At 37.0% G+C, this 14,395-nt stretch overlaps 1 protein-coding gene across 5 annotated transcripts in view; it reads right to left on the bottom strand.

The window, feature by feature from the left end:
- Positions 1-976: 976 nt before the first annotated feature.
- The window catches only part of LOC106878693 (small G protein signaling modulator 3 homolog), an 83,908-nt gene continuing 70,489 nt past the window's right edge, over positions 977-14,395 (bottom strand). For all 5 annotated transcript variants that reach the window (XM_052969582.1, XM_014927976.2, XM_014927978.2 and 2 more), the window contains 6 exons: positions 13,886-13,979; positions 12,745-12,815; positions 10,185-10,233; positions 8,814-8,899; positions 7,272-7,394; positions 977-1,928 (listed from right to left, as the gene is read on the bottom strand). In XM_052969582.1, coding sequence (XP_052825542.1) covers positions 1,796-1,928; positions 7,272-7,394; positions 8,814-8,899; positions 10,185-10,233; positions 12,745-12,815; positions 13,886-13,979 — 556 coding nt within the window. In that variant the 3' untranslated portion in view covers positions 977-1,795. The remainder of the gene's footprint in view (positions 1,929-7,271; positions 7,395-8,813; positions 8,900-10,184; positions 10,234-12,744; positions 12,816-13,885; positions 13,980-14,395) is intronic.

Below are 14,395 nucleotides of genomic sequence, written 5' to 3'. Positions count from 1 at the left end.
ATATGTATGTGTGTGTGTGTGTGTGTGTGTGTGTGGCCTGATCAATAAGTATCCGGACTATTGCCATAGTAACATAGCTAAAGCATGCAGAGCAAAGCTGCTTGGCACACATTGACCTTGAACTCTGCTGTGCATGCGCACTAAGTTTTAATGTTGTAGCTCACTTCCACTCTTTACAGCAGTGCTTGGAAGTAACGTCTGTAACGTGTGAAGAATGTTGAGCAGAGAATCTGCATCAAATTTTGCCAAAAGCTTGACGATACCTGCTCAGAGGCCTACTCAAAGTTTCCAAAAAGTTTTCATCGTACTCGACACAATCAAGGAGATCTTGTGCAACAGAAAGTAGTTTTGGCACAGACTTGGCAGACACACGTCTCATGCCCAAATCTTCAATGATAACTAATCTTCACATCCTCTGATAACTCACAGATGTTGATTCGACAATTTCCCTTCATATCTGCAATATTTTTCTCAGTTCTGCTGCTTGTGGGTCTCCCAAATTGTTCATCACTATTCACGTTTTTTTGGCCATCTTGGAAACATCTGAACCACTCATACACTTGTGTACAACTCATACACTTTCTGCAACTTTGTGTAGGCCTCTGAGGAGGTATCGCTGTGATAACTTTTTCTGTTATAGTCAATGCGACGATCACATGTTACTTCCAAGTACTGCTGTAAACAGGGGAAGTGAGCTAGAACACTAAAATTTAGTGTGCACGCACAGCAGAGGTCAAGGTCAATCTGCACCAAGCGGCGTCACTCTGCATATTTTAGCTTTGTTACTATGGAAACAGTCCTGATACTTATTGATCAGATTTCGTATATATATATATATATATATATATATTTGGTCAGCCTGAGGCCATAGTGGAAGGCATTTATCCAAGGTGCCATGCAATGGGTCTCAACTGAAACCACATGGCTGGTCTTAACTGTGCAATCAATCATTGTGGATTAAAAATAAATAAAATAGTTCTTTAGTTTCAGTAACATCTTTTAATTGAGATTCAAATTTTATCAGTTTTTTTTTCTTTTTCTTTTTTTTTAAGCACATTGATTTTCTTCTTCTCAAAAGTTTATTTTATATATTTTTTTCTTCTATGTACAAAATAGTATTTTATAATTTATGCAGACTTATCATGGAAATAATACTGACACCATTTGGTGTATATGTATGATACGTACATAAGAATATGCATGATCATATACATATAAACATGTATGTGCACACACACACACATACACACACATACACACACACATACACACACACACACACACAGAGGAAATATGCTGTGTCATTAAAGAAACGGGCTTTGGAATTTATCTGTGCCATCACATATCTGACAAATAGATTCATTGAAATTTTTTTCCAAGTATTGCTGGACTGCAGTTGAGGTTTCTATTGCCAGAATATGAAGCTATTGCAGGTGAGGCTGTTGACAGGTGAGAGTTGTCAACAATCTCAAGCAATCAAAACATGTATTTCAGACAATTAACTTTGCAACCAAAGTCTATTTATTTAGAGATTTTGTTTCTTTTTTAGCCCCAAGAGCAGCTGACAAATAAATAATGGAACAATTGTTTCACTAGAAGACACTGAACCCTACCATTATGTGAGAATATATGTGTGTATTTATGTGTATGTATATGACAATGTGTTAACTGCCAAATGTGTATACAAGCATGTTTGAAAATGTGTGTGTGTGTGTGTGTGTGTTTGTGTGTGCATTATAGCTACACACATGAATGTCTTTGTCTAAACAATGCATACTAACTTCTTAAATAATAATCAGAGATCCCAGCTGAATAAATGATGCTTAATAAGCATATCTCGGACACCTTCTCGGAGACCATCTGGAGGAACTTTCTTCTTGGGCAGCTCCCAGTCAAGCGAAAGGTTGAATGCAAATTGGGAGAGAATCCTGTGAAAAGTGAGGGGGAAAAAATGTAAATAATAATGAAAATTATTAACTACAAGCAATAAAAACAACTTCTCATTTATACAGTAAAAAAAAAATCTATATTATTAATAAAATAGCAAGCTGGCAGAATTGTTAGCATGTTGGGCAAAATGCTTGGCAGCATTTCTTCTAGCTCTTTATATTCTCCATTCAAATTCTGCTGAGATTAATGTTGCTTTTCATCCTTTCAGGGTTGATGAAAAAAAAAGTACCAGTCAAGTACTACGCTCAATGTAACACACTTATCACCTCTCTCTAATATTTGCTAGTCTTATGTCATAATTAGAAAGAATTATTATAATTATAATTATTATTATTATTATTAAGGCGGTGAGTGGCATTTCATCTGTCTTTACGTTCTGAGTTCAAATTCCGCCAAGGTTAACTTTGCTTTTCATCCTTTCAGGATTGATGAATTAAGTACCAATGAAACACTGGGGTTGATGTAATCGACTAGTTCCCTCTCCAAAATTTCAGGCCTTGTGCCTTTAGTAGAAAAGATTATTATTATTATTATTATTATTATTAGGGTGGTGAGCTGCCAAAATCCTTCGTCATTATCATCATCAACATTCGATGTCTGTTTTCTATGCCGGCATGGGTTGGATGGCTTGAGAGGAACTGGCAAGGCCAGGGCCACAACAGATTCCATGGTCTGTTTTGGCGTGATTTCTACAGTTGGATGCCCTTCTTAATGACAATCACTTTACAGAATGTACTAGGCGCTTTTTATATGGTGACATCACCGGTGCTTTTTATGTGGCACCAGTACTTGTGCTTTTTACATGGCACCAGCACCCACACCAATACATTTTATGTGGCACCTTGGTTTTAGGATATCAATTCTGTCGTGGTGGGTGGGTCTTCTTGCATACAGTAATGCGCCACATATTTCGGTCCTCTTGTTCTCAGTTCAAGTGCTGCCAACTTTGTCCGTCATCTTTTCGGGGTTGATAAAATACATACAATACCAATCAAGTACTGGGATTAATGCCCCTCTAAAATTGCTGGCCTTGTGCCAAAATATGAAGCAATTATTATTAGCAGTTCAAATCCCACCAAGGTCAACTTTGCCTTTCATCCTTCTTGGTCAATGAAATAAAGTACCAGTCAAGTACTGAGTAAATGGTATCAACTAAGTCCCTCTCCCCAAAATCGCTGACCTTGCACCTAAATCACAAAGAATTAGACAAAATGCCTTGTGGTATTTGTTTCGGGTTTCTTCATTCAAATTAAGTTTAATACTTGCTGAGGTCAACTTCCCCTTTCATTGACTCCAAGGTCAATAAACTAAAGTACCAGTCCAGTACTGGGATTGATGATATTGATTATTTCCCTCTTGTTGATGCATGTAGGTTGAACCCAGGTATTAGCAAAATTCATCATGAAAATCATCCTGGTTGTAAAAAGCAGGTAATTTTCTGGTGTCTAGTGAATAAAATTGAAAGGACTGAGAATAGACACTTTCCTCTTTGGCTCATCAGTCCCACATTAGTTTCTTTATGTATCACTTAGAAAGAAAAGTGAAGATGGAAAAGGAGACATTGCCATTCATTTGCTGAAAGGTAGGTAAAGAGTATTGCTTGCATGTTACTCTCAACAAAGTGCTGCCAACTTTCCCCATCATCTTTTCAGGGTTGATAAATAATGAAAATTATGAACTACAAGCAACAAAAGCTACTTCCCATCTTCCTGTAAATCTACACAGTAAAAAAAAACAACAATGTATGCTCAGTCAAATCGTCCAACCCATGTTAGCATGGAAAGTGGACGTTAAACGACGGTGATGATTATTAATAAGTGGCAAGCTGGCAGAATTGTTACTATGTTGCAGTGTTTCTTCCAGCTCTTTACATAAAGTACCAGTCAGGCACACAGCATGAAGATGGTACTTGCTCTTAGTAAAAGTAATATGGGATCTAAGAGGCTCTATAATTGCGTAGTGAACCCTGGCAATCAAGAAGGAAAGCAAAACGAAAAAGGGATTTAAGAAGAGTAATCTCCCTCAACCTTCTAGAAAGTTCTTGAACATTCAAGAAGCTTCCGGTTGATGTGGAAGTCAGGGACTTCTGGCTCATCCCTTATATAAAGCGAAGCATTCTAAATTCGTGCCACTCAGTGTCTGTCAAGTCTTAGACCAGCATTGAGTCAGGCCGCTGCATACACACCTGCTCATGTGTATGTTCACCTCACTTACTTGGAGACATGTGATTGCAAAAAGAATATGTTCATGCAATGTTACAAGCTTTTCCTTCAATTAACCTTATACGTTAACACATTACCTCCAGTAATAAATATGTTACAACTTATTACAAACGTCTCGCAAATTCCTATTTTCTTGTCATTACGTACAAGATGGTGACCCCTCTTTCTCTCATGCTCATTAACTTATGGGATGTCATTTAATTGACAATTTCTCCATAAAATGGTAACCATGACGTTAAGAACAGATAGCCACTGCAGACATTTCACTATAATAATATAGTAAGCCCAACTTTTTGACTATGCAACCCACAGCACATGGTAAACTGAGCTAAAGAATCGCAGTCTTTGTTCGCATCTCAACTAAAAATCAATGGCCTGACATCAGGATATTTTATCATGTTCAAGCGAACCTCTAGAATTCGTCTTCTTCACCTTGAACTTGTACCTAACAGAGTATGCATTCTTCTTACAAGGAAATACACAGTATTTCCTTGTAAAATCTCCTCTTGAAATAATTTCCTCTCAAAATGTCGACTGTCAACGTTTTATGCCAGTAAATTCATGTTGGAGTTTTTCCACCATGGCGTCTGTCTTCATCTTCTTCGCTGGTTTTTCCCGCGCAATTACCACTCTGAACATGCACAGTGGATGTGTGCGCCAAATCTCAGGAGTTCTCTATTGTATTCGCCTGTCTCGAATTTTCCACGTGGCCCGACTTCGACAGTCATGCACACGAACACTGCTAATACCGTCACCGCCTCAGCCTTCATACCTGACCACAGTTTCAACACTAATTTCAAATCGTTACTGCACCATCTTCTGTACAGCATCTGGTTTTGTAGCCTTATACAGCAAATTTCAGTCACTCTGATGAGCACTGCACAGTTGGATGGCACTTCAAACAGCTTCCTAATCTGAAATGTGACATTTTTTTCACCGACCATGCATTTCTTAACGGCATTCATTGGAATAATTATTCAATGAACTGAACATTTTGCATATTTTCTTGTTTTTTTTCCATATTTTTTTCAGCCTTATCATGAGCTTTTCTGTTCCAATTTCTATTCAGCACCTCACCTTGCACGCTCAGTCTCCAATGCACAGCTTTCGCTGGGAGATACTGCATCAGACTCTGCAATCGGTTTTGTTTCACGGTGCTTTCAGCAGTTACACTTGCACATTATTTTATTGCTCAATGTTCACACATACATGCTGTCTGCCTCATGCTATCCAATCCCACACACTTCTAAGTTTATTCTAGCAGAATGCTTTTCTCAAGCCTTTCTCATCCGGCAAAAAGGCACCTTACATGTTTTTGCCAAGCGTTTCTTCTTTGGTTTGTAGGATGCACAAACCACCTCTTATAAATGCATTTTTTTCTTTGCATCACAAAGCGTTCCATGCATTTTTTCCTTTGGTGCCTGATCAACACCAAGTCTCTTGCATGTTGGAACTTCCTTCTTTTGCCACCATCCTTATGGTTTGACTCGCTTCGCTAGTCACTGTCGCTTTCTAGCACCTACACCCTTTCAGCCTCTGCAAGCAACCCACCGCTCTTGCAGGTAAAATCTTGGTACTGCTTATGTCGCAGCAGCCAACATTGCTCTCTCATACACCTTGACTTTCCCATCCTGTGATTTCCAGTTTCCTGGATGATTGCTTGCACGTCAGGTTTCACTTGCTCTGTCTTGCAGAAACCACCTTCCTGGGAAGCAAGCTACGAAGAGTTTCCTTCAGCTTCCTTTTTGTTGGGTTACACATTTTATATGCTGCATACACCTTTTCTCTGGACCTTATCGTGTACTGTCACTCTCACAAATTATCCAGAACTATGTATATTTAACTTTGTGTTACAAAACAAACTGTTTGCTATTTCTTTTACAAACAACGTTTATTCACAAACATTTTTTCCATGCATGTTTCACATTGTATTTTCATTTTGCCATGTTTTGCATTTAGTTTGATGTGCATAGCTATGTAGCTAAAGGTTTACTGTGCCAAACTCTGCAATTATATTCAGTATCTATCATGATGCATGTATTAATTTTTTCTATTTTACTACTTGTTTTTGCTACCTCATTTTGCTTCATATCTGCCCTGGATCACTACAATGATTTTGCTTATTGACTGCTCATCTGAGGAGGGAGTTATGTAGTGAACCCTGGCGGTCAAACAGGAAAGCAAAACAAAAAAGTGACCTTCTAGAAAGTTTTCGAACATTCTAGACGCTTCTGGTTGATGTGGAAGTCAGGGACTTCTGGTTCATCCCTTATATAAAGCGAAGCATTCTAAATTCGTGCCACTCAGTGTCTGTTGATTCTTAGACTGGCAGTGAGTCAGGCCTCCCGCATACATGTGCATGCATTCACCTCACTTACCTGGAGACTTGTGATTGCAAAAAAAGAATATGTTCATGTGATGTTACAAGCTTCCCTTCAATTAACCTAATATGTTAACACATTACCTCTGGTAATTAATATGTTATGACTTATTACAAACATCTTCCAAATTCCTATTTTCTGGTCATGACATACAAGATGGTGACCCCTCTTTCTCTCATGTTCATTAAATTAAAGGATGTCACTTAATTGACATCTCTATAATTGGCTCCATGTGGTTGTCTCCTAATCAAAACATGCTTTTCTTTCCCTTCTTTTGTATTTACATGTTTTTCTTTTACAATTTTTCACACTGTAGTGTTTAGTTTGTAGCCATGACTATCATCAGCCTGCAGTTTGGCTAAAGTATCACACAGTGGAAATGAACCTGAAACCATGTGGTTGGGAAGTAAATTTCTTAACCACATAGCCATTCCTGCACCTATGTTATATTGAATTTAAATTATTCCACAAGGAAAAATGGATATTAAATGATGATAATGAAATGGTGATGATGAGATCACCTCGAAGAAGGATAGACCCTGCAGAGTTGACTTTATCCCAGACGTACTTGATGAAAATGAAATCTTCATCTGATGTTCATTTGCATTATGAGAGCCCAGTATCTTAAAGGATTATTATAGATTTAAATACTATGCCACCCACATGTTCTGGAATGAGAAAAAGGGCAAAATGTAGAATCTCTTGAAATATACTTCACCTTAATTCACATTTGATCTGTACCCAACCTGGACTTCTTATAAAAGACCAAGGATGATACCATTTTTCTACTACATCCAGGCATGAACACAACGTCTCTAACCAAAGGTGTAACACTTGTTCACTGAAAAAAAAAACATAAATAATATCAAATAGATATTTTTTTATATTATATAAAAAAAAAATGAGCTTGCAATTTATTTTTGACTCCTTTCTGATACTTTTGCAAGAAAAAAAAAAAAGCAAATCATGATTATCACAACATCCACATACAAAGAAAATATTTTGAGAATCAAACACATGATATTGCCCCCACATCCGTACACATGCACACATGTACATCATGACTCATACACTGTTCACTTTCTTGACTTTTGTACATAATTCTATGTACTATAAATGCACCTTTGATGAGTTGTAGTGCACCTGAGCACTATACACAATAATTGCATCATTATTATCTCTAAGTTGTTTTAAAACTGATAAAAGCTAAAATTTTCAGCAATTTGAACCTATATGCAATGTTGTTTAGATTCCATCTTTTATGTTAACGAGAAAGGAATATATGTTAAAATACTTAACTGTTATACCCACTGTTATTCATAAAATTGATGATGGTAGCATGTCCTGACTAAGTACACTTATGTTCAAAGGTTTTCCAGCTGAGATCATCCTGTCTTTTTATTTTAGACAATATATATATATATATAACATTATATTATCCAATATATCTTTCTTTTATAAGACAGTAAGGTGTGTGGTTTGAAGGAAATATAATTGGCTGCTATTTCTAGTAAATTGAGCAACAATGTTGTCTCTCTCATTGGTTGTGGTGGGTATGAGGTACATGATTCAGAACTTAAAAGTATTTTTGTTTGCTTTTGAGGACCCTTTACTTTTGGAAATACACATGTATAGGTGCAGGCATGGTAAGAAGCTTGCTTCCCAACCACATAGTTCAGGATTCAGTCCCACTGCATAGCACCTTGGGCAAGTGTCTTCTACTATAGCTTTGGGCTAACCAAAGCCTTGTGAGTGGATATGGTAGATGAAAGCTGAAAGAAGCCAGTTGTGTGTGTGTGTGTGTGTGTGTGTGTGTGTGTGTGTGTGTGTGTATTTGTCTGTCTTTGTGTCTATGTTTCTCCTCCGCCCACCACTTGACAATAAGTGCTGGTGTGTTTACGTCCCCATAACTTAGCAGTTCAGCAAAAGAGACTGATAGAATCAGAACCAGGCTTTAAAAAATAAGTACTGGGGTTGATACATTCAACTAAAAATTCTTCAAGACAGTGCCCCAGCATGGCCACAGTCTAAAGACTGGAACAAGTAAAAGATAAAAGAAAAAGATGTAATGTATTTAACTGTTTCCTTCAAAAACCAAGCATGGTTGTAATATAACCTAATCTCCTTTTAAATTAATCCCACATGGCTTATGATAATTCAAGCAATAGATCTTTGCTTTTCATCAATAAATTTACAAAAATGGCTTTATCTGTCAATGTTAAAAGAAGGATTTTGTCAGAACACTGACAAAGTGACTTACTTTAAGCCGCAGCAGATGATAGAGCGGAATTTGACATCCATTTGAGCATGGCACTGATCATGGCCAAGGTTGACAGCTTGAACTGCCTGAAATATTAAAAAATAATTGTCTCATATTATCCATACAATTTACACGAGTGCACGCGCACACACACACACACACAAATTTGCACAAAAACCTAGATATACTCAATTTCACAGAGAAAGAGCAAAAGAAACTGATCTAGATTTTCCAAATTCAATCTATTAGTGGCACAGTGAAAATTTGTAGGACATTCCGAAATTTCTCCATCTGAGATTCTTATGTGAATAGATGCACACACTTGGATGTATACATCGACAGTTCAAGCAACATACTAACTCAACCACATATTTACAAACACAGGAAACTCTCTTAACTGAAAAGGTTTTGTCACTTTGTGAGCAAACAGCTTGGACTCTCTCAAAAAGAACTTACATAAAACTCAAAGAAAAATCATACATACATACAAATATATATATATATATATATATATATATATATATATAAACATAATGACAAGAGTTATGTATTTACATTCATTGACTTATGATTGTTTCAACTCTAATGAAGCTATGAGAAACACCCGTACATAACTCTTGTTCTTTTATCAATTATTAAGTTTTCTTCTGCACTTAAGTTATGGAAAAAAGTCCAGGTGAGAGACTGTCTGAATTCACTCTACTTCACAGCCAGACTTCCTGAATACCAGACATTATAAGTATATTGAGTCTAACAACCAGTTTTTTTTTTAATCTTTTAGTCATGATGGAAGGCAGTGGCTGCGACCTATTACAGGGCCTCTGCATATGTATATGTGTGTGTGTCTTTGTGTCTGTGTTTGTCCCCCACCACCGCTTGACAACCAGTGTTGGTGTGTTTATGTTCCCATAACTTAGCAGTTCTGCAAAAGACCAATAGAATAAGGACCAGGCTTAGCAAAAAAATTAAGTACTGGGGTCAATTCATTCAACTAAAAATTTTTCAAGGCAGTGCACCAGCATGACCGTAGTCTAATGACTGAAACAACTAAAAGATAGAGTCAAGGAGTATAGCACTGAAAGCTTAGCCAGGAATGTTACAATGTCATTTGTATGATTTGCTTAAGATTTACTGTAGAAATGATACTAGAATAGTTATTTTACAGATGCCAGAGCACCTTTTATTTTGGTCACTTTACTTTCAAAGGATTAATTCCTAGATAGACTTGTAACATTTTCTATGGCTGTGACAGCACTTCTTCCTGAGGTGGAGCTCTATGTAGGAAGAAGGTTTTAAAGATGAATAGAAAAGTGGGTTGCAGAATACCTTTCTTATTGGAATATTAGTACATAAAAACATAAATCTACTTACTCTGTATAATATCTCTTCGGGTGTTAAAACTTTTCCATCTTCATCCAGGCTGTAAACCAGAGTTAATGCAATAGTTTAAAAACAAATACAATAGAAAAAAAAATTTTTAAATCAGCATTCCCAACCTACCATTATTATCATTTTTATGTAAATTTCCCAATAGGCTGAATAGGTAGGTATTCAGTATGGCAAATATTTGGAATATACCTCATCCCTATGCCATCACCATCCTGAAACCAGCATCCTACTATTTGACATCTGACCACTTCGCAGCACTTCCTCTCCTTGCAAGCACCTTTGACAACACACAATCATGCATCTGCAAGACCTTTCTGGTGCCCAGTGGGGCAGTAGCAGTGTCAGGGAAGACAGTAACCCATATCCTCTCCCCTAACTAAATCTAACTTTACAGTACAGCCAATATAAAGACAACTTTTAAACTGCATAAAAATAAAATTATATATCGATATAGAATATGTTATCTTATTTCAAATTGTTGTTTAGTCCTTGAATAATTCTGATCAGACAGACTTCTTAATCTTGTGACATATCATCTGTATGGTTCAAAAATCTTAGACGTGTCCCCTGTGCTATCCCAAATGTCCATACAATCATTTTCCCTATATATATATATTGAGTTAACAAGGAGCTTCAATGAGATCACTCAACTTGCTGGAAATAGCCAGAAAATCTCCCTTAAATCACACATTATCATCTTAATGAAGAAACGACAGATTGACCAATGTACTCATCATCATCATTGTTTAACATCCACTATTCCATGCTTGCATGGGTTAGATGGAATTTGTAGAGGCAAATTTTCTAAAGCTGGATACCCTTCCTGTCACCAACCCTCACCAGTTTTCAAGCAAGGTAATATTTCTCAATGGCCAGACAGGGTTTTTCATGAAAGACTAGAAATGAATGACATTGCTTCTATGATGATGCTGTATGTTTATAATTGTCATGCAATTTCAAGAAAAAGGTACACACAAACACATACATAACAGGCTTCTTTTTGGTTTTGTCTACCATATCCATTCTTAAGGCCTTAGTTGGCTTAAGGCTATAGAAGACATTTGCCCAAAATGTTGTGCCATGAGAATAAGCCCAAAACTATATGGTTGGGAGACATGCTTCTTATTTACACAGCCAGTTCTAGATATAAAAGAAGACTGGATGGTCATGGGTGGAATCTTGATAATCAAAACTGACTTGGAACTAAACAACAATAAATATGGACCAATGGTCTTTGGTGGCTACTAATTTATTACATTCCAACATCTTAGAAGGAAGAGACATATGAGATAATGAAGTCTTGAATATGCAAATCTTGAAGGGCAGGTGGTCCCGATTGGAATGTCTTTGAATGACATATATCTGCTCAGTCAGGATACACCAAATTGTTCCTCTCCTGTTACATCCTATACACTCACTAACCACTTCAAACATAATGAAGAAAACAGCTCTAAGTAATCATATTTTCCAACACTTTGGGTATCTCCTCCTTATCAACTAATACTCTCTCCCACCCTCTCCTTCCTTGTCCTACCGGTGTAGGACAAGGTATCACCTTTGTAGTAAGACAGCTGTCCCTGTCCCTCTGTCGTATTTCAGCCTCTCACTTGGCACACAACCTTGGCTCTTGGCTCCACTCCCTCTCTCAGCTGAGAGATCCTTGTATTGTAAGCTATTTGGTGACCCTGCGGGTGCTGGTTCCACATGAATAGCACCCACGCTGGGACCACACATAAAGCAATTGTGTTGGTGCCACATAAAATGCACCCGTGCTAGTGTCACATATAAAGCACCTATGCTAGTACCATATAAAAAGCACCCATGCTGGCACCACGTAAAAAGCACCCATGCTGGTGCCATGTAAAAAGCTCTCGTGTTGATGCCATATAAAAATATTCAGTACACTCTGTAAAGTGGTTGGCATTAGGAAAGGCATCCAACCATAGAAACTATGCCAAAATAGACAATTGGAACCTGGAGCAGCTCTCCGGCTTGCCACCTCCTGTCAAACCATTCAATCTATGCCAGCATAGAAAGCAGACATTAAATGATGATGATGATGATAATAATAATAATAATAATGAAATTATTGTGTATAGCGCTCAGGTGCACTACAACTCAGATGATGATGATTTTTGTGAGGTGAAACAAGACTTATTTTTGTCAATTTGCGAGCCATCATCTTCAAGTACATCTTCCAAAACATGATGGTTGATAGGCAAAGACTCATTCTTCATCTCATTTCATCCTCTGGTTCACAATGCAACTTTTTTTTTTCCAATCCTTCTCTCTCAGAATGTCAATACTATGGAATTCCTCTCCAGATTATGTTTTATCTTGTAGTTGTCAAACTGAAGACAACGCAGCTGAACTTCAACCACATCAATTTCACCAGTCTCGAATGACTTGTAATTGTCATAACTATGGGTTGGTAAGAAGAGTAAAAATATTATACTTTTAGCTGTGGGTAACCTTGTATTACTGTTGTTGATTTTAAAAGTAAAATAAAGTATACATGTGTACGTGTGTGTGTTGAACTTACCGATATGTTTTACATAATACAAGCCTTGAATACACAGATTGGAAATCTTTCTCTACTTCCCTTGTAGCAGCCTGAAAAAGACAATATTAAAGACTAGTTAAAAATACGGTAACATCTGACTTGAAAAATATGTTTCTACAAAACAGACCTCAAGTCTTTGAGTTCTGGCAGATGAGGATTCATCACATTCATGCCTTTCTCAAGAACATTAATGATTTAAGTGAAGCAGTTAATTCCAACACAGTACTACTGAATCTGTGGACAAAGTTCATCAAGGATACACAGCTGCACCAAAGTACCTTATTGCAATTGTTATGTATAGAAATTCAATGAGAAACACAAGCAAAGCAAACAATAACTCTAAAGTCTCTTTGGGAAGTTTCTCTGAGACAAAATATTACAGCTTGTGCTGTTCCACATTTGTATACACCTGCATTTTATACACTACACTACACTACACTACACTATACTACACTATACTACACTACATACACACACACACACATGCATGCGCATACATTTTGCCGTAATCCATTTTTCAATGCTGGCATGGACTGGAAAAATTTACAATACACAAAAATCTATCATTCTTTTTCATATTGTATCATCTTATCTGCAAGATCCTACATTCTCAAATCAGACCGCACTTCTCAGTCTACCTTAATTTTCAAGTGCCCTTCATGGTCAGTTCTCATTACTACTTCGCTTAGTTAAGAGTTATCCATTCACAGTACTTGTCCATACCAGTACAGCCATCTCTCTTATACACATCAGTTAATATGTCATAGTTCCAGCATAACTCACATCATACTATACTAGTACCACAATAATACATATAACAATAATGATGAAACAACATTAAGGCCATATTAACATATTCAGAGAGAGAGAACATGCTAGAGTGATCCAATGAGTGAACTTCTATGGGGTCACATGAGCAGCTGGAAATATCAACCAAACCTCTCTCAAATTACACACTACTGTTTTGGAAAGGGACACATTCTGGATGCACAGTAGAATGTGCTTGGGCAAGAGACAGGATGATCCCAGCTGGAATACCTTTGATCATAGGTCTGCTCAATCAAGGCTGACCAAGGGTTAAACAACAATCAGATAGCAAATTCTGCTGCAATTAATTTACCTCTTCAATAAATAACCAAGGATGACAACTTCCTCCTAGGATTGATGAGCGCTTCAAACCATGTTCAAATACTGCTTTTAGAGCAGGACATAACCTGTGGAAACAAGAAAAATTGAGTCTCATATATTAGATTTGTGTGCATATGCATACACATTTGCATATATTACTCTATGTTTATACGTATGTGTATGTTTAAATTTTAAAACGTTTATTTATTATATACTAGCAGAAATACCCGGCGTTGCCCGGGTTAAAGAGAATAATGAAATCTAAAAACGCTGTCTAGACTACGCATCATCTTTATATATAGAGATGTATATACACACACGCACCCAAACACACGTATATATATGTATATCAATATAAATATATGAAAGTCAATGAAGTTTCGTAAAAGAAGGTGATCATGTACATACTTTCTTGCTGTTGTGATTATAACACCTCATTGTAAACTATGTTCCTTGTTTTCCCTTGTGGAGCATATACAAATAGGTTTTTTGTTGCTGCCCA

Source organism: Octopus bimaculoides, chromosome 7, assembly GCF_001194135.2.
Source record: "Octopus bimaculoides isolate UCB-OBI-ISO-001 chromosome 7, ASM119413v2, whole genome shotgun sequence".
NCBI lineage: Eukaryota > Metazoa > Mollusca > Cephalopoda > Octopoda > Octopodidae > Octopus > Octopus bimaculoides.
The sequence above is the reverse complement of the archived record's forward strand: the minus strand, read 5'-3'. Positions and strand labels throughout refer to the sequence as shown.